Genomic DNA, 25536 nt, shown 5'->3' on the forward strand with positions numbered 1-25536 from the left:
AACGAAAGGTCAATGACCTAAAGTACGCTCCCTCAAGCGTTTTGCTACGGCAGCCCCGCTACAGCACCCAGCATTAGGCGACAAACTTTATAAAGTCACTAAAAGTTTTCCAAGTCTCTCTATTCAGCTGCTGCTCCCAATGGTGATATTAACAATCGCAACAACACGTGAAAACGATGGCTAATTGCGAGAATTCCCTAGTGAGCTGGGGCTGGATTCTGAACGTTTGTATAAAAAGAAGACTTCAAGTACTACTTCTTCACGGCGAAGGAGGTTATGTCGATACGAAAAACTCTCCGACTCGGAAAGCATTGAAATAAATTAAGGAGATTATAAAGGAATCTGATCCAAATTGCGTCTATAACATGGATAAAACAGGTTTATTTCCCGCTTGCTGACCTGCTATTATGTTTGTTGCTCGTTGAAGATTTGCTACTGCTCAAGTAAAGGAATAGTCCAGAGAGAAATTTTCATTCTTTGTTTGTTGCAATCTACTGGAACTCTATAGCACGAGCGGAAAAGCCAACGCACCAGCTTGCATATATGGGCGGCAAAAATCATTGCGATATATCAATAAAAAAAGGCGTGAGTTGACGTTGCTGTGTTTAACTAATTCTTTTGAGGAAGATTGGACTAATCGATCACCGCCGATCGAGCCGGAAAGCGGTTTTAATTATTGATAATGTAGCTGGACAATCTCAACCTTCAAAAGAAGACGGAATCAGATTTACATTTCTTAGTGAAATGTAACATCGCTGAAACAGCCAATTGGTACTGAATTTTTTGCTGCACAGCCGAAGTGCTACACGTTGATGCTGATGAAATACATATATTCCTATCGTGACCTGGCAGATGATCTCTCAATCTATTAAGAATCAGATGCTGCCAAATTGAAAGAGGCATAGCGGTAGTGGCATTCGAACGACCAGCCCATTTGCTGGACACGGCTAATTAAATTGTCAAATCATTATTAAGTTTGAGTAAATCCGTAAAGTCTTTTATCAACTTTTAGCAAATCATTGGAAATGCTTGCTGTATGATAATCTTTACCGATAGCAACATCGATTGATCCTTCTAAAGAACAGTTCCTGATTCGACTTCGTCCTCCTCGCTCTTGAATTCATTTTTAATTTTTTCGATAGCCGCTTGTTTATACACTTCCAATTTGGTTTGATCCGAACCAAATAGCTCACAATGCTGTTCTAAGAGATGAGATTTCGAACTGATCGAACGATGTGCAATAATGCAGGTTTTCATCATTAAGATTATATCATCCGACACGCTGTCCTAATTGTGTGCTTTCTTTGCACTAATTCAGGAATCATATCTGCTTTTGTAAAAAAAGTTCTCCAATGCCTCCGCCAAGGGCACAATACGTTTTCGGATGTTGATCCAAATTTTTGTTAATTTACAGTGCAGACATATCCGCGACACGGAAAATAATACCGCGGATTTAAGCGAAGGCTTGCTGTAAATCAATTATATTGAGAACTATCCTCGATATATCTCCCTCTCAAAATAGAAAAGCAAATCTAGTAATCTGTTCAGACACTTAGTTACGATACACGTCTCGCGTTTGGCTCTTATACAGAGCGTACACGCCCATTTTCTCTGCGTTAGTAAACACGGATGTTACGGGTCAAGAACTGTAACCTTGTATACTTATTCCTTACAATTTACAAACCATGGTACGCGTGGGCTGCAAGCCGCACGTCAAAGAATAAGGCATTTTTATTTTGGAATAGTAACCATGTATTTGGTATTAAAATTAAGTCCTAAATATGTAAACTCTTTATATAGCAGAGCAAGAGTTACACCAAATTTTGATGGAGTCCGCTTCTGGTAGAAGAGCACAAAAGCAATTGTTGTGCACTTGATCACGTGGATTTATGGATTCAGACACTAAGAGTCAATTAAACGATCGATTACCTGTCCCTGGGTCAAATACTTTCGCTGTATATATCGTTGGTCCCGCCGAAATCAGAGAACTGGCAGGCGAAAGAGCCAAGCAATTATGAAAATGCGCCGCTGAGGCACGTCCATGAGCGCTTCAACAGTGCACTGGTGGACAAACAGATGTTACCCACAGTGGGGCTGCTGATGTTGAGCGTCCAGGCCTTTGATCAAATCACATTCTCTGAACGAAAGAGGGTTGTGTTAACATGATTCAGTCAGGTATGATCCGGAGAACAGCGCGCCATGCTTGCGAACTCTATGCTTGACGGCCGTAGAAACAGAAGCATAGGGTCTCAAATTAGCTCTGCTATTCCAAAAGCACATATACTATGCTACATGAACAACTACTAGTTATAATATGAATGCATTACTTTATCTTATCGCAAAAAAATCTCTATTGTCCGACCACAAAGTGCAGCGTAATTTGCTTACCAATGTACAGAGACGCATTTAATATAATCGTATCAAAGTGTAGTACGAAATTAACAACATTACAGTTCTTATCCTATTTTGAGTTTGTTCTCGTCTGTTGCAAAAGGTATCTGTTTTGGGGTCAAGTCGATTATGTAGAAAACTAAAGATTTATATTCGGGCATAAAATCGTAGGCATCATATGACGTGAGGCTGAGCAGCCACGTCGTCCCACCAACCTCTTTAAGACAAAGCCTGAATGTTCCCATCAGCACCACCTCACCAATTCATCAAAGTGATTTATGTGTTTAATCTACGAGCATACTAAGGCGTCGTTTGTAAGCACACAACAAACAGTGGTAATCCGTTTTATCCCGTTTCAATATCTAAAACCACTTGGGCTTACCACTCGTTACAACCTTAAGCGCTTGATCTTACAAACGTATTCGCATTCAAAGTGAGCTTATTGATAACCTCACTCGCGGCTGAACACACCGATGACAAAGACGCAGTCCATGCATTCGACGACCTTAAAGCCGTTCGAAACCCTCTTTTATGAGAGCGCTCGTATCGGCTTTTTAAGTCCTTATATAACCCTCATGCGCACGATGCGCGATATTATCGCGCTGTGACATCTATGTCGTCGCATTTTCGTGGATACCAATCCAGACAGTGCTTTTACTCTCCACAGTACATGTCACTTGTAGCTTTTACCGGCGTTTGCCATCCCTTGCGATCTTCCTTTTGATATGAAAAATTTACTTTAGCAGTGTACGGCTCATCGACATCACCATCTTATTTCTTGCGCATCATGTTCTCGTAATGTAGCCGAGATGTCAAGGGCCCCCAATCGTACCTCTCATCCTCAGTGCCAAAAGTCGGACTCGCAAACTGTGATAACCAAGGCGTCCTCGCTGAACGGAGCGTCAACAGCATCATGTGACTCTGCCAGCGTTCTAATCTTGTTGATATGCTGGATGCGTCATCAACTTCGCTTATAATTGTCGTGAAAATACACAAAAAATAAAAAGTATGTCGGACTTAGCTTTTTTTTAAAATTGCGACTCCCGACACGATCATGCATTGTCAGTATTTTGGGATGAAGTCAGCTACAAATCCTCCACGATAAAACTAATAATCGCGGTGAGCTTACACAACTTCCGCTTGAGCGTCGACTGAACCAACGAGGTGCCGCAGTCCTCAAGCTAGGGTATTCACTTGAGCACGACACAAGCACTGTATGCCAAAATACAAAAGTGACTTGATAAATCCATTGTTCGCATAAACTAATTGCTACCTCTACGCCCAATGTCTGCTCCTTTTAAATATCCTGTCGTCGACTCTTATTCGATATTATACTAGCTACTGGCACAATTGCAAAGTGTCATCACCTTGACATCTATTTTTGGGAGAGATCCGAACCGGTATTCTATCGGTATATCATCGCTAAAATGTTAAATGGCTAATATCAGCAATATCTGTCACCAGCAAAAAGCAAGAAAACGTTTTATGCCTCGTTAAGTCGAGTTCTACAGTGAGCACAACAATTCAGTCGACTTAACTATCTGAATAGAATTGAGCTTCAAAACTTCGCACCGAGTTATCCAATGACACTTACTACGATCGACTTCAATATCATGATTCTTTTGCTACGGCTCGTCCATAGATTGATCGATTGTGTGTGAGTGTACATAATCAACTGAGCAATTTCCAAAGATCGCTACCTTGTATGTCATCGCCGACTTTGTAATTATAAATGAGCGTATTAGCTCGAATCAAGGTGTATACTATTATTCTAGCAGAAAATTGAAATGTGCGACGATTTCTAGCCCATGACAACGTGAACTCTGCACACGATAAGGCGGTGGTCATTACGTATATAGTCATGCGTTTTGAAATGAGGTGCGTACATGCCACCGCACTTGGTGAATTTATTGACCCACTTTCTTTGTAAGAAATAAGTCCAGAATTTGAATGTAGGCTTTGAGAAGAATGTTAAATATTACGGGTTTTGCTCAAGCATAGTCTAATAAAGTTTAATGTTAAATAAAGCATCATATGTTCAAAACGCGACATATGAGTGGTTGGCAAGAAAGTTTCCTGCATAATTTACTGGTTTTTACGAATTGAGCTGTCAAATCGTTAAAGACAATCAATAAAAAATAAATTACATTTTAAGAACATCTAAAGTGTGTTTCCGCATCGTGGATGGCGGGCATAAGTAGATCGACGGCCTGATGGACGAATAAAGTCTCGAGGTGGTCCACGTGAAACAGCAACAGGCGCGACGTAAACCACATTAGATTTAGCTTTTTTGGTGAGACGGCGGGGCGGATTCAGACTGGCTTGGTTATTGGCGTTGATACAGCACGAGGCACAGCAGGCACCACATAGAAAGCAGAGAACATCTTCCATGCACATATCTTTGCTATTTAGTTCGTAACCGCTGCGAAGCTTCGTGGAAAGTTGAGAATGAATAAAAATTTACTCACCAAATCATGTCCAGTTCTGGATTTCCGATCGCCGAGTCCAACGTCTACAGTATATTGCGCAATGTGAACTTTCTTCGAATGTCCGGATGTAGGGCCTAAAAATTGTGCGGTATGCATGGAACGGCCTTCTCAGATTCGGTTTCTATTCTAAATTAGAGTATTGATTAATATCCTCCGGTTGTGCTGGCTGACTCTTAAGTATAATACTTAAGAGCGTGTGCAGCTCACAAGATGAGAATCCTTCAAAACTTTAGCAAACTGCATCTTGCATGCTGGTGCTCCTCTACAAAGTATCGTCTATACAAATTTTTACTTTCTAGCTTGGGTGCTTCTTTGCGAGAAAAACTGCATTTAGTTCTAGTGCAGAAAGCAAACCGTGAAAGGAACATGATTATTGTACGAGTGCATTTAAATCAAAGTTCTGGAAATGCAGTCGGTTATTGCAAGGCAGCAAAGTTTTGGACTGTACATGCATAAAGCGGGCATGTGGACCGACTTACCAAGTATTCAGTGTACATAATTTTCAGGGAGAAAGAAAATCATGTGCCATCAAAAGTTACACGCTGAGGACGACAACGACTAATGAGGAGCACAAGGTAGTACACAACGCATACTTCATCTGATCGATGTACAGTTCAAGTATCTAATGAACGGCATTCATTTATTGACGGCCAAACAGTTCTTGGTATTCTCATACAAAACTTATATTTAAGTATTTATCATTATAATGGCTGCTGTGGTTTGCCTGCTTTTCGGTGGCCATCAAATTTCTCTGACAGTGTGAAAATGTGCTTTACATTTGTATGAACGTGACGGGGAAGCTATGTTAAAGGTTTGGCTTCAGGATCAGCTCGTATGGCAGTGGGTTCTATAGACAAGATAAAAAAGGGAGATGAAATGCACTGCATCCTTTACACTCTCAAATGTGTTCGCATAATCCTCGTAGTCTGCCCTTCACTTCAAGCTATGAACTGCATCCCATCATCACTACAGTGCACTCAATCAAAATATCAAATTTAAGTTTAACAGATAACATAAGTACCTACTTCTTCTAAACGACACTGCTTTATCATTTCGAAGCGAGCTTGACTTACAATCTTAGACGCTGTGTGGTTAAGAAACCAAGATTAACATAAGCGAAGCTTTGTTGCTGCCAATCAAGCGTGAAGACCTCTGACCGTCGACCTAACGGTTAAAGTATAGCAAATGTACCCCTCAAGCTCCGCGAAATTAACGAACCTTAGTAGTAACGAGCGTGATCGACATAGACACTATTTGGCAATCTGAACCTCAACAGAAGTTTTCTGCGAATAATTATCTGTTTCCGCTACGCATGTTGTCAAACAAGAACGCATTTGCAAAATAATGTCTATAAACTTATGACAGCAAAATGACAAATCCTGGTAATCTTTAAGACTGAAAATGCTGAAGCTTTTCCGGCGGCTTACTTACGAAAAAGTTATGACGACTAAAGTCTCACGGTCCTCCGCTGGTTGTAAGTAAAACCAATACAGAAGAATTACTTCCTACGCCTCGCAGCTACAAACTCAAGACCAAAATAGGTACATTACCGTGAAGTCAAACCAAGAAATTGTTGATTACCTAACGTTTGATTTCCCCCAACAAGAGGACCTGCACGTGTTCGTTTATGCGGCAGCTTGGCGTCCCAGGCTACCACACATATCCAAGCCGAATAGAACAGGAAAAGTGAAAGTATGTCAGAGCTCCACGAGGCGTACTTTCTGGTTGATTACGTTTCAGCCGACAATGTCTGCGATGGTGGAAATATTGAGCTGTCGTTCGATAATAGTCACTAATTCGATTAGGTCGTACTCACTTCTTCCACCACCGCCAAGAATGTAGAAGAGCATGGGCTCGGTATGGCACAATTGTAACAAATACAATACTGTTCAATTGTACAAAATTCAGTTTACACTTAGATATTTGAATATTCATAAGTACAGAAATATGAAGATTTAAGGAAATAATGGAACACGTGGGTTGCCAGTTCGTCAGTAGATAAAGAGAAAGTTGTAAGAAAAGACACTACATCGTATATATTTATAAAAGAATCAAAATTTATTTATGCATTCTGGAAAAAGCAGAGCCTACTCGAGACCAATATGCGGTAAAGGCTCTCGTTTTCGCAACTGGTACGAGCACACAATCCAATCTCTTTGCAATTGTGAACGCGGACGGATTGAGTCAAAGCTGTGCTTGTGCAATGTGCATGGCATCTCCGCGCACTTGAAATCACTGAGAATCAATCCCACGACCGAGTTGTGGAGGGACTGCACCTTCAGCAAGGATTGAATAAGATACGCTCGAAATTCTATCGTCGGTTTAAGAAGTCCAAAGTGACAAACTTACGACTATCAATACACCCACAGGATCAGGCAAGTGGGGAGCCAATGGGCCGGGATGGTTATTGCTTGGCTGAATGGGCTCATCTGCTTTGAGATGCGCCAGTGGCACGTCCAGGAGTGCATCAACCAGGCTTCGGATGTGAAACAGATGGTTCTTGCTGACCAAGACATCCTGATCTTTGAAGGCCAAGGCCTAAGAACATTTTACTCTGATGAAGAAAGCTGAGATAACCGTGAATTGCCAAGTTCTAAGCAGAGCGACAGGGTGACGCGTTTGTGCTCTCTTTGTTAGGAGGTTGCGCGCGAGTTTGGTTAATAATGTGCAATACTTCGGAAAAAGAGGCTTTTAAACGTGAGGCGGCAAATGTCGTTGATGTTCGCACCGCCTTGACAAGCAATTGGATGCGCTCGAAGTCCTTGTCCACCTGTTCAGGGTTAAAAAACCTGGCGGACTTAGTGCACGAAAAAGACTTTCATCGCCGCAATGGCGCCTGCCCCTTCTCCAAAAGGTCACGATTACCATTTTGTGAAGGTTTTCCAGACAGTGCAGCTTGCTCCACATCCCTTAACTTTTTTTAATAGGCGTTGAGATGTTGCATCGAATGCGACGGTACAACTTCCATACCGCGGGGGGTGAAGTACTTACCTCGTGAGTCAATGGTACCTAACTTCGGAGGGAACGTCTCAATTAAAGAGAGGTGGGCCCATAGCCCAGGAGTTTTGGTTGCTATTGTCAACATTCTGAGCTTTTTTCAAGACCCGGAAGCTCTTATCGATTTTAGGACGTCATGCAACTACATGCGATACGCTAAATGCCGTGTATAATACGTATCTAAGTGTGTTACAACGGAACCACAGGTGAAAGTGTCAGAGGTTATGCTTGACCTTCAAGCGAAGGTTGGTAAAGTTGACAATTCCTTAATTTGGACATGATGATACCCTAGTATTACGTGGCAGGACGAACATTGTACCTTGATTCCAAGCTAGCGGAAGCAAGCCTGAGAATCAAACTCAATTTGAACACTGAGTGTAAGAAACACACTCTCTCACGCGTTTTACGGCTTTACAAGCCAATTTAGGCAACGCTGATGTCCGACTAAAGCGTTGTCCCACTTTCGTCTATGCAAAGTGCAAAATACGACGCACACGCCAATGTAACACCCTAATACCTCATGTTCCTGGTGTTTATAGCCCTGCTTGTCGCCATGAGACAGCTGTAGCAACTACCGACCAAGGGTCCTATACACCTTAACTTTCACTTGGTTAAGAGAGCACTACCCTGCCTTTTCTCCGAGAGAACAAGCGCTTAGGGTGAGGTTATCAACGGCCGCATCACCAGGGTAATTTTGTCGAGGTGTAATATCAGAGTCCCGGAAGAGGGTATTGCTCCCACTGCACCACTATAACTGTCGTTACGTCCTCACTGGTCTACCAGATGATCACATAGCAGTGCGATATATCTAGCTCATCAATTAGTACCGGTGAAGACCTCCGATCTTCTCGCGGCCTGCTCTTGTGCTCTTATAGTTGGGGCGGCATGTCAACTCTTTACGAGAGGCTCGACGTGTTGTCGAGGCCGGAATGATCAAGATCTCGAATTTGCTCCCTGAGCTTCCCTGCCGTTCTGCTTGACTGTAGCGGCTTGAAACCGCGCTGCTGCTTTTGTGTACAGGGAAGCATAGCTACAAAGAAAGGTTAGACGGTGCTGCATCTGCAACAAAGCTCTTAGATCTGTTTGCTTTGTCAGCAAAATTGTTGTACGGCTTAAGAATGTCTACTTTTGACAGAATGTTTTGGTTTCTTGCTGGGATGCCAAACGTATAACTCGATATTTTTAAGCTACTTGAACTGTTTGATGAAGCACGTCCGCAACATAGTCTTATAGGCGGCAGGTAGTACATGGGTAGGTAGGTGATCTGTATTTGATACAGCCTCGGTCCTAGAACATGTTCGTGTGCGTTACGCTTGCCTTTGGTATTTGCTTTTTGCTTTTTTATCTTGGCTCGTAGTTAAGGCGTCGCGCACCCTGTCCATGATGCTTAATCTCATTGTGGTAGATCAAGTGCTTTTACTACAATTTAAGCTGATCATATTGAAACAGTCAAATTGATTGACAACCCTTCCCCACAAGATCGGAACAGCTTCGTCATGTTGTCAAATACACCCAGGACTTTACAAAACGATTTCTGTGATTGAAGAAAGTCTGTCAAGGTATGCCCCACGTTATGAACGTAGACCACATGTGGGAGTGCTGTCTCCATCACCATTGTTCTCTGCGCAAGTTCCTCACAAGATATCTTCCACAGCGCATTTTACGCGCTCCGATCGACCAGCTTTTGTGGGCGGTCGCAGATCGACATATTCAATTCGGTGCCGATCATCAAGAACAAGTATGGTCAAAACTTTTCTCTCAAGCACAAAGGTTTATATTTCACATCGGCTAACGGACATGGTATGTTGGATTGTCGAAGAACGTCTTGGCACTATTCACTTCGGCTTCACTATATCTGACAGCAGCGACATCTTATCTAAATAGTCCACGAAGACCTCATTACCAGTATACTGCCTTGAAGATCAAAATTATAGTCCATACATGTGGACTTCCAGCACTCTGTCTGAACCGACCAGCTGGTCAAATGCGCCACCGCATGCAACGAGGATTTATTCTAGTGACCCTATCGCACGATCTGGCATAAGTATTATCACAGTCATACATATTGAGTCACTAGTATACAGCGCTTAATGAGCCAAATATCATTCTTCTTTCGTAATGGACACCCAGAAAGATATTACACGTCTCGTATAGTATTTGGTACATGAGGTCGTAGGTACTTGAGGTCGTAGTCATGAGGAACCATCATACGCTCTTTGAAAGAGCAATCATCGGATAAGGCATAGCAATTTAGACCTGCGACCGCGCGCTTCAATAAAGCGGCATCTGAAGCAAATACTCCTTGCTTCATGAAGTAACACACGTTGCGTCTAGCTCGTACACTGTACGTATCGCCTTTTGATTTGCAAAATTACCATCAAGATTACTTCATAGTCGGGACGACGTGATTGCTCGTCTGCTAATGCACCCGGCCGTACCTTACCGCAAATAAGTAAGTCGGCATGAAAGAAATACCATTTTTCTTGTCATTCTCTATAAATTATATGGTGATGACGTCGCAATTTCCAATAGTGCATGATCTGTAAAGATTTCCACGTCTTCGCGTCTAGAAGATGTATATTAAATTTGTCGAGGTTATTAATCGTTGTAAGTTGTTCATTGTCAAGAATAAAGTAGCTCAACTTAGAGGCATGCAGCAGGCAAGATAAAAACGAGAAATCGAAGTTGAGCCCATCGTCATCCGCTTGGAGCAAAGCACATCCAGTTCCAAAGGCTGAGGCATCACGAACGATATGAAATGGTCGATCTTGATTCAATAGACTCAGATCATAGCATGTAGAGTACTTTCTGTCACGGCCATATCGACCGCCTCGCCTGCCGCACCCCAGCATCATTTGAGTTCTTTTTAAAATTGGTGAGGAGATGTGCCTTTTTGCCATAGTTAACAATATACTAGCGCAAGTAATTACCAAGATCACTTAGTCCTTTTTAAACAGAGGCAATGTTTAATCCCTGAGGGACCCGCCTAAGGCCCTGCTTCTCAATAAATTGTCCTGATAAGAAATTTTTGACAACGTCAAAGATAAACTTGTCTATGGCAGTGCACTACCGATCCTGTGGTGCAGTGGTACGCCGCTCACTTCAGAACCGGGAGGTCCAGGGTTCAATCCCCGGGCCGGGTAGAGAGGGGTTAGAGTGTAATGAATAAAACCCTACAGCACGTGCTTGACATGGCTTACACGACTCCTAAAAAGGGGTGTCGTTTCCCATCACATCTATGGCAGTGCACTCGAACACTACTCAAAAGTATATAGTGTAACTCCTCACAGCCAAGTACCCGTGCTCTGTACGATCGTATCGTCGAAATAGGCCGTGTATGGCTACGACGTGGTGTATCACCAGGTGATCGAACGTTGCAAGGATATGACAGTCCAATGGGAAAAAACTGACCACTCCGGACCATAGCACTGGAAATACCATCCGCAGTGATATAGATATATATTTTCTCTTGTCAGCAATTGACATTATTTAGCAGCAGGTAAAGAACACAACGTAGATTGCGAGCGCCCATAGCCATTTTAGCACATCTTGCTGAGGAATCGGCATTTGGGTCGGAAGAGTGGCTGAATTCTGCTTACAAAGTCACGCACAAATCGCCACTTGCCGTAGCATTTATGGCACAAGAAAGGCAGTGTCTATTGTGAGAATTTAATTTTCCTCTCCAAACTTGCTTCGTATATTGCATGAAGTATGTGTCAACCACGTATCACATTACCATTGGTACGGACTATGCTGTGTGACGCAACATCTGGTTCCAAAACATTAGCCAGAATCATAATACATCCTTATACCTAGGGATAGCAAACGTTGTGAATTTCCCCTCACAACGTTGTGATCTTCCGTCAAAAAAGGACCGAAGATTTTTGAGGATAAGTCTCCCACTTCTTACATTAAGTGCTAGGAGTGTTCTCGATAAAAGACTAATCCATGAAAATGATGAGATCAGCTTCTTCTTTGGTACCAAATGTGCCATGCTGACGCTACACACTTATATATTTTCTCACCACAACCCTGATGACAGTCCTACAGCAGTATAAAAGCGTCTAGTGAGCGGAGACCTTACAGCCCTTTGAGCAATCTAAATCACCCCCGTTCACGAGTGAACAACTTTTCTTGCTTCTAATTTGTGCACCTTCAGTCTGCATGGCGGGATAGTCACAAGGTAGTGCTGACTCAAACAATGTCACATCGAAACAGAAAATGATGTTTCTCAGCTTCGAGGCCCTTCCCTTCTAATCTAGTCTCACAGTCGCCCTTCTAATCAACCGAGTTTGGTCCGAGAGACTGTGACAACCAGTCGCTTCCACACTTCATCAGCGCGCAGCTGCTTGTTGGCCTCGCCAAAAATATAATCCGAGCACTGGCGCTTCTGCATCCCGGATTCTGCCTCAGGCACCTAGTAGTTTCATCGCGATTAATCTGGAACGCTTCCATCTCTTGCACAGAAAGTAATGCCGTTTTGCTTTTGCGTTGAAAGCGCTCGTAAATAGGGTCGCTTATGTAGAGACTGTATTTGTGAGCCAACCTGCGACGACTAGGACTCGACGCTTCCCCGCGAGGGTTTCCTCGTCCGCGCTAGCATTGGGAGCCCGTCCCTACGTACCTTTTAACCAAGAGTGCAGCGGGGACAAAATTGCAGATGTTTCGTACTCCTAAATATAGAGAATAAGCAAGTACCGCGAATCTACCTAACATCTAAATGATCTTTCTTTATTGGCATGGTAGTGGACAACGTGTCTGGTGTGCTCTAAAGATGTCACTTTCAGTAATTATCCACCCCTCACGGCATGGAAGATGAACTCTTCATTTAACGCCACAGCAATCGCTAATTCAGGATGAACGTGAAAATTCGTGCTTCAAGTTGCTCCCGTTCGGGCCCTTTATGACCGTTCTTGAGAAAAATCTGATTCCATTGCGAGGTAACAGCTTCAAACCTCTGGGTCTTTTCTGCTACGTCTCGATTCTTAACGGATGAGCAAGAAATCGAATGCAGATTGGCGCTAGATGAATGGCGCCATAAATACTACCTCCTAATTTAGGCGCTCATGAATATGCCTCTTCAACGCGTCGACTTTCCGCTGCAGCAAGGCAAACAGCAAGTGGAAAATTGTGCAAGGTAATAATTTTATTAAGTATAATGCATCTGCCACTTCTGCAGCGGTGCTGCCGCAGCTCTTTGCTTAGAGGGAGCTTAGCTAAGGTCACCGACCTTACGTTCTTTATAAGAACCAGTACGACTGAAGCGGATCGCAATCCGCTACCACGCTCTTCCGCCTAATATTGAAATTTTATTGTTTTAGTTGCGTTTTTATCTTCATACCTATATAAGTCTCAACTTGTACGTAGAGCCGCCATTATCTAAAGCCTTAGCTTTTTCTAAATAATATAGTAATACTAATTAATGCCTAATTAATATGCATTACTACTAGCAGTCCTGCCACGAAGCCACGCAGTCGTGTGACTACACCAACTTGTGTAATCCACAATCTACGTAAGGTCACACCAACCCCGTTACAACTTCAGCGCAATCACCAATTGATAATCATGTTCTTTGATGGTCACATCTGACGATCTCGCACAGCTAGCAGCCGGCTGACTACACAGTTCCATTCAAACAATGATTTCTGACGATTTTTAAGCTAGCACTGACTTAGCGTAAGTGCATACACCAATTTAAAGTAAGTCCAAGACATCACGGACTTTAAATAGCAATCAAAAGTGACTTTGTATGACTCTACAAGGCTCACATTGTTTGCGGGGTTTTATTGCAGCCTGAGCCACCAAATTAACGGCAATTAAATGATGTTTTGAATACCATCATCTGCATTGATTCAAGCATAAAACTCGTAGCATTTCATTGCTGCTTTCTATCATGATACGCTTGTTGCTTCTGTTAGGTTAAACAAGACAGATGGTGCATCTTCAAAGATTCGACGTAATGTAGGAGGAAAACCTTGTTTATTTTCTACGAATATCGTGCACAAGGGACTGAAAAGCGTTGAACGATTTGTTTACGATCATCGTCATCACAATGGCTACCGTGACAAATGCAATGATATTCTTTTATTGTCCTAGATCAGATGTCATTCCAGACTCCTAAGCACGATCGATTAGATGCTGTATGATCTTAATAATGTTGACTCGTAGTGTTTGTCAATTGCCAGGTCTCTATTTGCACCTTTCGATAAGCTGGTCGGTTCTATAGCTCTTGTAGCCAAGCTATCTCGATTTTTGGAATATAAGCCGCAACTTTGAGTTTAAAGAGCTGCATACCGCTGCTTGTAAAATTTACTGACGCAAGCGATGAGATACGTTTTCCTGTTGTGTAAATGTTATAGCTCGTTATCGATTTTATGTAAACGTATGACGTAGTACCTAAACGAGTAAAGGTATCAAGCTCGATAAACAGCATTCGTCTTACTATCAGACTGGAATTTGGATGTATGTGCAATGGATTACCAATTGACCGCTATTTTCTTAGTGGTCAAGTTTAATACATTGAGATTAAGGCTGCATTTAAGCATCAGACATGCGACCGGCGTGTTTACAACATGGCACGTCAACTATCCAGTTATCGACCCCTTGTCCCAAGCCATTGAAGTCTCTCGTTGAGGTGGTAGAAGTAGTTATGCAACAAAGTTGCGCATCATACAATTCGACTTAGCAGGACACAGTCGACGCATTTACATACAGGACCTTGTGAGGCTAATCGAAGTGATGGTGAACTTCTAGAATTGTCAGCAATTTCATTTTGAATTTTCGATTTGTTGATTTAGATTGATTGTATTTATGACCAAGCTGCACCTCTGCCTCTGATCGCTATATATAATGCCTATTGCAACGGTGTATGAAGCGATCCGAGTGTATTCACTATTAGCGCGATGACTTACCAGCCATAATCCGCCAACTTTAAATCCCCCTTACCCGCCAGCTTGGATTTAGAACGAAGCGGTTTCCGAAATTTATCATTGCGAGTACAATTCATAGCCTGCTCTAGAGAGCTCTCATATTTGTTTGATTTAAAGTTTACTAGCAATGAAACTACGAAAGCTTGAGATGACATAATTTTCAATTACCCATAATAGAGACTCTTCAATTCTCGTACACAGAAGCATAGAAATTTGTGATCGAGAGAAAATATTTCCTCCGAGATAATCATTACAAATCTCTCAAATTCATAGTCAGGCATTCATATCATGCCAGCGCCATATCGAGTGATCTTGAAGGATCTCCATCTCGACCATACTGAGAATGAGAAAGTAGCATAGGCTGGACCTAATATTGTATAAAAGGCGAGCAACCGCTTGATCTTCGTCAACGATATCGAAATGATTATTGAAGTGTTTAACCCGTCGATAGTCATATCAAATTTCAGCCGCTTGCCCGCCATAGCCAACTTAAAGCAATAGGTGACGTTGCGGCTAATGGCTCGTTCGACCCTTATGACTCTAATTCTTGTTGTGTTGCATCTTTTACATGTAAATTGTATCTTTTTGCTAAGATTAGATGTAGAGATTGCTGCTACGTACTTGTATTAACTTCCATTAACCCTATAAAGCAATGTCTTGTTATCACGCTGAGCCATGTATGCTAGCATGTGCAGTCACAAAAACTTCAGTTTAATTGCATGCCTTACACATATCAATAAACAAAGGCTTAGTTAAAATCGTGACCATTACACTCTGCACTAAATTGGAGAGCGGACGTTTAACAGGCCTGAGCATGATTTGAGTGGAATTGGCATCTTTGAGTATATCTTAGTTGGGGACTTACGAAAAGTTCCTTGTTGTTTATCATGCTCGAATGTAAACGTCACTCTATCTCTTCCTTCGCAACCACCTACTTTTTCATCGTTTCAAAATCAAGGAGATGTTGAAGCAAAGTCCTCTGCAAGTTTACAGGGGATTAGCGAAAATTTTACAGAATTCAATTACCCATCAGAGAACCTGTCCAAAATTTTTTGGAAGGAAAGTGATTCTTGACATTCTGATGTGTAGCTGACTCGGCCCTCAGCAACGTCTGCGATTACGTGTGACTTGGACCTTTAGAAGGTAAACGATCAGGCTCCACAACGTTCGCTTTAGTAAGAAAAGCCCGCATGTGGCCAGAGATCACCACAGAAGTGCATTAATGTTTTTAAAACGGTGCGATGACTTTGGATAGACTAACGATTTTTGAAATCAGGAAAGATCAGACGAGGCACTGAGCATCATCAAAATTCTGACCATCATCCTAATATGTAAACATGTTTACGACAATGTACCATACAAATTGAGTGTAGAAGAATCTAGAAGTTCCTTATTGTGTACTGGAACCAAAGTACAAATATTCTCAACAAATCACAGTACCTTGCTTCTCGTTCTTGCGGGAGGATTTAAGTTGTGCGCAAGCTGGGTGTCTCATATACATAGCAATATTATTGAATGAGTTTTATTAAAATCTGAATATGCATGTTGATTTTATCTTCAGGGAGCAAAAAGAACAAAAGACTTGATGGCGCAGGCAGCTTCAATAATTGCGCGACTCATGAGTACAAAACAAAGGCAAAAGATGCCCACACAAGTGACCTAAAGGTCGACTATGACAACAAATGATGTGCTGGAAAAGACTTCATGTAGCGGCAGCAAAAAGCCATGGGATGCCAGTGCGTATCTTTCACGGTGTGGTACAATGCTTCTTGACCATATAGGTAAATATACATCTGAACGTATAAAACAAATAATCTCCTCAATCTTTTCGTAGCATTTGTAGCAAGAAAAACATCAACAATATCAATTTTTAATAACGTTGCGTCAAACAACTTCGATGATATGGTACATTTGATAGAGAGCAAGAAAGATTCATGAGTGAGCTTCAATTTTTAAAGACAAGAATGATTATGGTGTATGACGCAATCTTTAATCGACCTTTATGGAGAGAAACAACCAATATGCTTATTATTCCGTTAGAGTTATTTGATTGTTCCTCAAGGTATTTCGCGTCTTCTACGTTCTTAGACTAATCAACGCCAGACAACGAATCTTTTTTGAATTCGTAATATGGACTCGGATTAGCTCAACTGAGAGTGTAGCAAAAGTACCGAGCGGGAAATCATGATTTCAAATATATTTGTTTTTCAGGTTCAGTGATGACAATTGTAGAATTGATTGTTTTTACAGATTTAAGTGGTTAGCGTCAGGTGAAGCTGTTGAACAAACTTTTTTGTTTATCGATGTCTAACATTCTCGGTGCTTCCCACATTTATGTAATCCACTTTTGTGCAATTGTGCAAAACGAAATTTCGACATCTATAGAGCTCACAATATACCTCTTGAATTTTAGAAAATCATGAGGGACCAAATTATTATAGTAGGACCCGAGTGGTTCGAGGTACACATGGGCTGAAAGCCTCACATAAAAAAGTATCAACTTATTTTAGAGCTCTTGGTTGGATCATGCGAGTTTGACTTCTGTGTATTGTATCTCTTTACTCCGATGATTCACTGCATTCCCGTTGCACTCGACAGAAACACTATAACCAAATTGAAGAAAGTCTGTGTCATCCGTGAGGATGAAAACGAGCCGTCTGAGTATCTAACCTTGGAACAACTGGACGCGCCTACCACTAAGTTGGCCAAAGCGGTGGCGCATTCACTCGTGGAGAAACAGGGATTGTTTACAGGGTACTAGTACACGTCAAATTTATAGGTAAAGAGTGTAATCAAACGCACGTAATTCTCGAAGATGAATGCAAGGAAGTACAAGACGGTAAAATCACTGTTATTTCTATAAAATAAGCCGGTCTTACATCCTTCGTGTAAGAGTCCGTTATTGAGAACACTCGCTGCGCGCCAAGTTCAGGAATAAAACTACTATTCCCAAATATCGTTCGGATTCCATTGAATTCTTGTCATGCCGCGGCGACAAGACCCCGCCACAAGTTGTGACCCGGATCGGGGAGTGCGTGACATGAAATTGATCTGAATGCTAACACCGAATATTGCGTCACACGACCGTGGCCCTTATCAAAGAAAAAAAATGTTGGATATCACGGACACTTTCTTATAAGACGATGCCCAGAGAGCATTCGGTGAGGGAGAGTAAGTCATGCTACTTAGCACCGACCTTCCACTGAGAACAAGCAGACGGCAAGCGGGAATGTGTACGTGTTTATACTATTCTTAATGCAGCGACCATCCCGTCGCAAACACCTTTTTTACAAAGGACCTGCTGAATAACAGCATGGTCGAATGTACCTTATTCAGCGCCCCTTGATATAGCTGACGGAGTCTATCATCGGTAGGTGACATCCTATCGCTACCGTAAATACACCGACTAAGATGCTAGGTGAATGGCTGGTGCTGTCTAATTCGCCAGCAACACACGACTACGATTTACGAACCAATCACACGAGAAGCGTTCTGTTACAAAAGAATGAATTTTTCAAACACCATATGAAGCTGAGTCAACTTCTGCTTAGATCAGCGATCGTATTATATACCGCCAATCGGATTGGGCAGCTCCACGGACTTGCTTCGAAATGACGCAGGCCCGTATCAAACAAGTATTTTGATACTCTCGTAGGGAATCGATATAACATCTTCAAGGGGGAAATATTATCAAAGCAAGCCATAGAGCGGTGGATCTAATTCAGTACACTCGATGAGCAAGAAGTGACCACGTTCATGGGATGTGAATTGTTGCCGGTGAATTTACTAGGGTTATAGCAAGTGTCTGGTGAAGGTGAAGTTGGAGGGCTGTATTCTCTTCTAGAGCTTATATAAGCTCTAGACTACCCTTTGGATAGCTTGCATTCGTGGCGTTGACGCCTACAGTTTGCATACGAATCGTTTTTATCATCCCAGTGTGTTTGCGGGGTATGGTAGCGCAGCGCTCATTGCACAACTAGTGGAGCCAGTCTTGCTTCGTATTCAAGACATAGCCGGCAAGTTTATCAGTCTGCTTAAGACACAGGTAGGGACGTTGACAGATATACCTATTTGGCGCGGTCGAATGTCCTTCTTTACGTTGACGCAGTGCAAATCATTTTGGGGCGTCAGGCCGCAGGCGACGTTTCGACCTGACGCCTGTTCCCCGAAGCTGACTTGAGAGGCCATAAAATGGGTGTCTTTTAACTCAGTAGTCGTGTAACCCACCGCACACTATAAGACAGCAAAAGCCAGATGTAAGGCTGGCTCACAGAAAGCGCTGATTGAAGACTTTTTGCTGCAAGTTCAGCCAGAAGCAGTTTTATACAGAATAGCGGCTTGAGAAGTCAAAAAGCATTATTGATGTGCAAATCACAATCGCATTTTGTCCTCCAACTGAACTCCACACTCTTTCTCACACTCAAAAGTGACTAGAGGCTGCCCTATGGTGCATCGAGCGAATTTTCTCAGATCATGGCGGTCGAAGCCATAGTCACGACGTGATATAGTCGCTAAAGACCTTATTGAAATTCGCTGAGACTCATGTAAGTTACAAGAGGTACGATATCTGAGCTGACAAATTTATTGAAAATAACCCTAATGTCGTCATTGTCGTCGGCACCATAGCGGAAAGACTCACCGCTCAATTGATTCATTAGAATTGTGTAAGTGATAAAAAAACTAGTGCGTTACATTGCTAGCAGCCTTATCCTACAGAAAATTTCTTGTTTGGAGTAACTATCGCTTACATCCCGCACGCATAATGTAATCACTGTACTTCATTTACTTTTTCACTGGATTTACCATGGCGGTAACCCTAGCCCTCATGAGCTACTGCTTTTGATGTGATGGACACAAATAACATCCACGAGCACCACAAGTGTACTTATCATCTCAAGATTATAATCCAAGCTCTCAAAGCTCACGGAAAAGCCTTTGTGATCCACATCAACCACACCAGAAACCCCTTCTCTCTACTTACTTAAGCGCGTGACGTGAGGAGCCGCCAAGACTGTCGCTAACAGATAATTCAACCCGAACTCCCTACGTATACTCACACAAGCCCCATGAGTAAAAAAATCATGTGCAGGTTGTAAAATTAAATCGTTGCAGCAGGAAAGAAACAGATCATGGAATTGCTGTTCAATAGGTGCAAGTGTTATTTGCTGTGATGTCAAGTAACTCGATTCTCGTCCTTCCTTGCAACTCATTCCATGCTTTAAATGAATTGCGGTGGCACTGAAGGAGCCTGAGTTTAAATCTTATACACATTCCTTATGAACGTGAGCGGCACGGTTTTTTTCATGGCTGATTTGCTAAACGACATTAACAAAAAGCGCATGCGAGACGTCAACTGCGTTAGTATAAAGCCGACCCGGGCACGCTTTGCTTCATCATGATCAAGCATCTACCCTGAGACATCAGCATCAGCAGCTTTGCGGGCATTATCTGTAGTCAGATCAGTGATAGATGCCGTTATCTTGCATGTCATTGCTCCATACAATCTGGTGGCTAGCTCATACGCAGAAATCTGTGTTGAGGACATAGTAGCCTTCATATGATCGTTATTATTTCTGAGGCTACTGGCATAGTGATCTAACAAAGCTTTTCTTGGTCTCTGCTTCACAAAGTTCTTATGACTCCCATCTTCAGGGCTTGTCTAAAAGCTCGACCAGGTCGGACTAGAGTTCTTTAATCCTGGATGATGTGTCGTCTCTGAGAGAAGAATATACGATATACTTGAATAGGGTATACGCAGAATAGGTCGATCTGTTTGGCAAAGAGTGTTGTTTAATCGGCAATTAGGCAAATTAAAGAAGTCACAGTAGGGGTCGGCAGCTTGAATCGGTGCAGCTAGAAGCGTACTGACTACGCATTTCAGATAAGGACGTCACCCCTAAAATTCTTCAGTTAGTTATTTATTCGACGCATGGTGGCAAATGCAGCACGCACGCTGGTCTCTGAGTGTTGATGTATCACAAAGTTTATATTTCCGTTTTATTGTCCTGTTTGACGTGAATATAACTTTGAAAAAGCATCAAGAGTGTGTGATCATAGTAAATTCTGTCGTTGCAGAACGTTGTCGTGCAGCTTGCACAGAGATAGCATCAGCTCAAAGCGTCGACGCGTACAACGCACAGAGGTTAAACACGCATTCTCTACCCAGGAGAGTAAGCGAGAGCCTTTACTGTAATTAAGTACTTAATCTGTTTGCATTTTTAAAGTGACAATAACTCCTAGCGGACTGACTATACATACGTTTTGCCACGTACCTCCTTCATTAGTACATATATTGTGGTACATTTTATTTTTCATCTTGATTAAAAATGAAATGTAAATTTCATACAAATGTTGCACAGAAGCATCTCGTGCATGTACACTAATCTTTTGTTCAAGTTTACACATTAGTTTGCTGATAAGTCACTAGTTATTAGTTTTTTATATGTAGCTCGTTAGCGTACAATTGATAAGCAGTTTTGCTACTGGAAACACAAAAAATTAAGTATTATCAATGTAAGCATATATTTCGTTGTTATTTCATTGTCTGCATTCGAGTATCGCTAAACATATTGAAACGGTAAGCTATAGACTCTGCAACAATTAAGAAGCTGCAAACTTCTATTGACGTACTTGGACAGCACGTGCTACTCAAGATGAATTTTGCGGCTTGCGCTAGGTAACCAGCTCATTTTTTAATTTTTTTTGAGCTCGAAATTAACTAACCTGCTTGGCGAAACAAGATAAGAGATTGGGAGGCCAGTATTGTGGAAAGTTACCGCGTTTTGATTCTGTAAAGTCAACATCAATTCGAGTTGAACTTGCTTCGCATCAGGCTTAATCTTCTTCGAGCTTTTTAGCTTCGGCTTAGACGAAGAGTGTATCTCGTGGTTGAAGGATATAAAGGATGGGACCGATCCTTTTGGACGCGATTGGCGCCGTTTAAGAAAGCTCGGGTTGCTTGTTGTAGACGATAATAACCCCCCAGTAATATAGTCGAAGAACTTTCGCATTAAAGACGGCTTCTTGACGCTGTTAGCAACTTGATTTGTAAACAATTCACTTCGCAACCTATGCGAGTTCGCGGTACCCAAACATCTAGAATAAGGACGATTCAACTCCGCAAAGCTCGCTTTGGGAAGAGTAGCCACGCATGTGATCAGTAGAATGACAAGTTCACAACAAAAACGCATGAATGCTGTCAAGACGACGGTGTTGCTGGGTGCGACGAAATTTCAATACTGACGAAATACATCTAAACGTTGACAATACTAGATCAGGAAAGATCAGACAAGGCCAAATTCTCAACAATGCGTTTAAGAGTCTGAGCGTCATACAATCTCTAAGTCATGCAAGCAGAAAACACAATTTGGAATGTTTACGACATAAATTTTAGTAAGAGGAGTGGAGCCAAGCATTACTGATTAAGGAATCTAGAAGATTTATGACGTTCACCAAGACGTGATGATGATAGTGAGATACTTGGTTTTTCTCAACAGAAGGTCTGATGATGCAGGATACGGGATGTATTGAAGACCTAAGGTTCAGATCAGATGGGAATTGACTGGATAACAGAAAGTTCAAGTCTGTTTTATCGAGCGTATTATAATATTGTCAGTAAGCAAAATGTTAAGAAGACCCAGCTACAATAAATGAGGGCGTTGAGTGTACAGAACAAAGGCAGAACATACCCACCGAAGTGGCTCCGTACAGCAGGAAAAAGTGATAAACAAATACCAAGATTAAAGCGCTGATTTGTTTAGTATAAAAGTTGATGATGTTCCTATGCCTACGTCCTACCATAGCCATAATTATGTGAAATTACCCTGCAATCATGTCTGGATACTGTAAAAAAATAACTTAGGCTAGGAACCATTTTAAGAAATAGCCATTGGCCTCAATCGTAAACCACACCTAAGCCACCAATTTGTTTTCTGTAAAACCAAATGTCTAGTAAAAGAGACATGGCTGCAAAATCGTCTTTCAACATTATTCAGTGGCGTCGTCAGAGCACAAAGAGCACAAAACTGATAAAGCGCTTCACGCAGTGGCACTGCACAGCCATGAGATGCATCTCACACAATGCGGCCGATAGCCATATGCTGGGCCGCATCCTTGCAGATAACCCATATCATTTCTTAACACTAATATAAATTAGGATATATGCACACAAAACTACACTTTTGTGTGCTCTTCTTGCCGATCTTGTGCCTTCGTGGTAGTCAGCGTTAATGCCTGGCATTTGTACTCTCATCCATTATATGAAGGAACGAATTTGATGTTATCTATGGCACTACATAATACACCTTACATAAATGACTACAACATCAGCTAAGGTAACTGAAAGTTGGTGTATACGCTAACTTGTACGAGAGATGCATCCAATCTTGCCATAGTTTAGCCCCATCCACTTTCTCGAAATCTTTATCTTGAAATCATACGAGTGTATCCACCTCAAAAGAATCAAAGCGAAAATCGAGCTCAAAGATCAAAATTTTACACAAAAGGTGCGTAGATTACCCATCCATAACACGGACATTGAATCCATACTACCCATATTGAATGTCATTTAATTTTTCGTCTCTGGGATTCCGCTCCATTGTCGTTATTTGACTTACTATGCTGAATATCGACTCTCTTTTGGCTTTCCACTGGGTAATAGTTTAGCCCAGATTTGCAAAATGTGGACAGCCAAGTTTTTTGAGGTGAAAGATCATTTTAATTTGTTGAGACCGAATATTACGCTACTTTGCCTATTGTGAAAATTGCACTTGGTGACCGAATTCAAAATTTGCGCCCAAACAATAAACTCATTCGCAGCTCTCATGAGAATTTTTCCCATAATTTTGAGATGAAGACCAACGGGAAGGCCAATTCTACTCAGGATATTGCTCTGATACAAGGAAAGCATGCGTATGTTCTGACCGAAAGTGGTACTTCTCTTCATCGTTTCGCGGCATTGACAGCCACCGTTCATAAGGTGATGCGTAAGTGATATACGATCTCCAACGAAAGTACGACACTACTGGTCGTCAAGCGAGACGACTAAAATAGATGTATCAATTGCAGGACCGGTCGGTGTTGATAATTGTCTCGAATGCATCTTCGAGTCGTCAGGGTAAGTAATCTATAATGAGGTAACTAAAAACCTTGTTGTGATTTTTTTAAAGTTAAGTGTTGTATTTTAATATCATACATCAGATTAACTTGACAGATCAACACTTTGATTTGAACTGCACGATGCATCAAGCCATTTTTACCTTGTGAATTACAATTGAAGCACTTCTGAAATCGCTGATGTTACGTCCACTCCCAAATCGCGTGATCAGCACGATTCTAATCAGGCTTTCGGCATATGCTATCGAGCAGCTGCAAGTTCTCGGATTCATAACTAATATGTACAAAGACAATTGCTGGAAGAGGCGCTGTGGCTCATACAAAGAACCCGATGAGGCGGCATCGGGGGGGGGCAAGAATGGATACTATCCATGAAGTAGCAGAAGCTATCATCAGCCTCCGAACCTCGCCCGAAATTTGCTGATCCAGTTCTCGCCGTCGCGACAAGATTGGCGCGGCGCATTGCACAAAGAATGAATTTATTTCGTGAATTGCGAACGACTAAAGGATGGGCTCAAATCCATCTGTACCTCCAGCTGTTTGGTTGCAACTCGAGTCATGCGCTCAGCTCAAGTAGGGGAATTATAGGGGTCTCCAGGTATGGTTGGTGTTGATAGAGCTTGAATTTTCAGTGAGATGTTGGAGCAAGATTGATTGACATTCTAAGCAACCTTTTGTGGTATATGTACACATCATACCAGAGTCGCACGGATTTAGAGTAAATATCATCAGAATTGGATAGTGTAGGTAATGTACAAAATTCGAGTGACAGTTCCAGAGAATAAACACGACACCTCCTAGCCCGGTTTTATAATTGTTTACCAATTACATGTTAAGTTTAATTGTTACATTGATCTATTTGTCACTTGAGCGACAAAAAATACTGCTACGGATCTGACGATGAGGTTGCTGTCGTTATGAACAAATTTTCTCACTCGAAGACCTCGCCTTGGCTTTTAAGGTACGTCAAAGCAATTAATGAGATCTCTAGCAACCCTATCACGAATTATGGATTTGACCAACGTGCTCCGACGAAAGCCGCTCAACGCGCTAAGAGGTAGCCGTTACCCTCTCAGATAGGCTAGCAGCTATGCAATTTTATCTCAATTTGAGATCAAATCGCGTTTGTGTGACACACTTTGTGAGCGATTTCAGAGCCTCCATGACATTGCTTTTTGAAAGTCAGATATTCTTAGGCTTAACTGTAGCTTAATTTTCGGTTTTGCGAAGTACAAAGCGTGATTTCGACTTTGAGGTGGACTTTCTTACACACTGTCTATGAAGGCGAATAATAGATGATCGCAAATTTGCCTCAAAAAGGACAAAGTTTAATTCGATTTTAGCACTGACCGGAACTGACAGACTTGATAGGCCAAAGTATGCTGTATAGGTTTTCATTACTGATATTTTCACACGGGCGGATGTCAAGATATATTACCACTCGTGCATGCTGCTAAGTAAGACAAACGTCTTTTAACAGCGGTGTGTGTCACACGAGATGGGCATGGTGTGACTGCACCCAAACAAGAATAAGGTATGTGGCTAGGTAGCCAGTAGTTAGTGTTGTGACCCGGGTTGGTCATAACCCAGGTTAACCCAAGTCAGGTTTGACCCAA

At 42.0% G+C, this 25536-nt stretch overlaps 5 protein-coding genes across 5 annotated transcripts; 4 read left to right on the plus strand and 1 right to left on the minus strand.

The window, feature by feature from the left end:
- Positions 1 to 5843: 5843 nt before the first annotated feature.
- PHALS_07468 (uncharacterized protein) lies at positions 5844 to 6815 on the minus strand (the record flags this gene model as incomplete). The annotated part of the gene is made up of 10 exons (XM_024720936.1): positions 5844 to 5846; positions 5906 to 5920; positions 5982 to 6032; positions 6099 to 6130; positions 6191 to 6228; positions 6312 to 6327; positions 6390 to 6398; positions 6462 to 6530; positions 6599 to 6630; positions 6697 to 6815. 10 exons carry the CDS (start codon positions 6813 to 6815, stop codon positions 5844 to 5846), a joined length of 384 nt encoding a protein of 127 aa, XP_024586085.1.
- Positions 6816 to 7815: 1000 nt separating this feature from the next.
- PHALS_07469 (uncharacterized protein) lies at positions 7816 to 8050 on the plus strand (the record flags this gene model as incomplete). The annotated part of the gene is made up of 2 exons (XM_024720937.1): positions 7816 to 7874; positions 7936 to 8050. 2 exons carry the CDS (start codon positions 7816 to 7818, stop codon positions 8048 to 8050), a joined length of 174 nt encoding a protein of 57 aa, XP_024586086.1.
- Positions 8051 to 17225: 9175 nt separating this feature from the next.
- PHALS_07470 (uncharacterized protein) lies at positions 17226 to 17567 on the plus strand (the record flags this gene model as incomplete). Its single annotated transcript, XM_024720938.1, has 2 exons — positions 17226 to 17267; positions 17301 to 17567. 2 exons carry the CDS (start codon positions 17226 to 17228, stop codon positions 17565 to 17567), a joined length of 309 nt encoding a protein of 102 aa, XP_024586087.1.
- Positions 17568 to 18562: 995 nt separating this feature from the next.
- On the plus strand, positions 18563 to 18986 carry PHALS_07471 (RxLR-like protein; the record flags this gene model as incomplete). Its single annotated transcript, XM_024720939.1, has 2 exons — positions 18563 to 18583; positions 18669 to 18986. 2 exons carry the CDS (start codon positions 18563 to 18565, stop codon positions 18984 to 18986), a joined length of 339 nt encoding a protein of 112 aa, XP_024586088.1.
- A 4662-nt stretch (positions 18987 to 23648) lies between these two features.
- Positions 23649 to 24726, plus strand: PHALS_15228 (uncharacterized protein). Its single transcript, XM_036407259.1, has one exon. The coding sequence runs from the start codon at positions 24101 to 24103 to the stop codon at positions 24293 to 24295; it is 195 nt and encodes a 64-aa protein (XP_036263499.1). The 5' UTR covers positions 23649 to 24100; the 3' UTR covers positions 24296 to 24726.
- Positions 24727 to 25536: the final 810 nt, after the last annotated feature.

The sequence above is a fragment of the Plasmopara halstedii genome (assembly GCF_900000015.1).
Source record: "Plasmopara halstedii genome assembly, contig: Scaffold_3109, whole genome shotgun sequence".
Lineage (NCBI taxonomy): Eukaryota > Oomycota > Peronosporomycetes > Peronosporales > Peronosporaceae > Plasmopara > Plasmopara halstedii.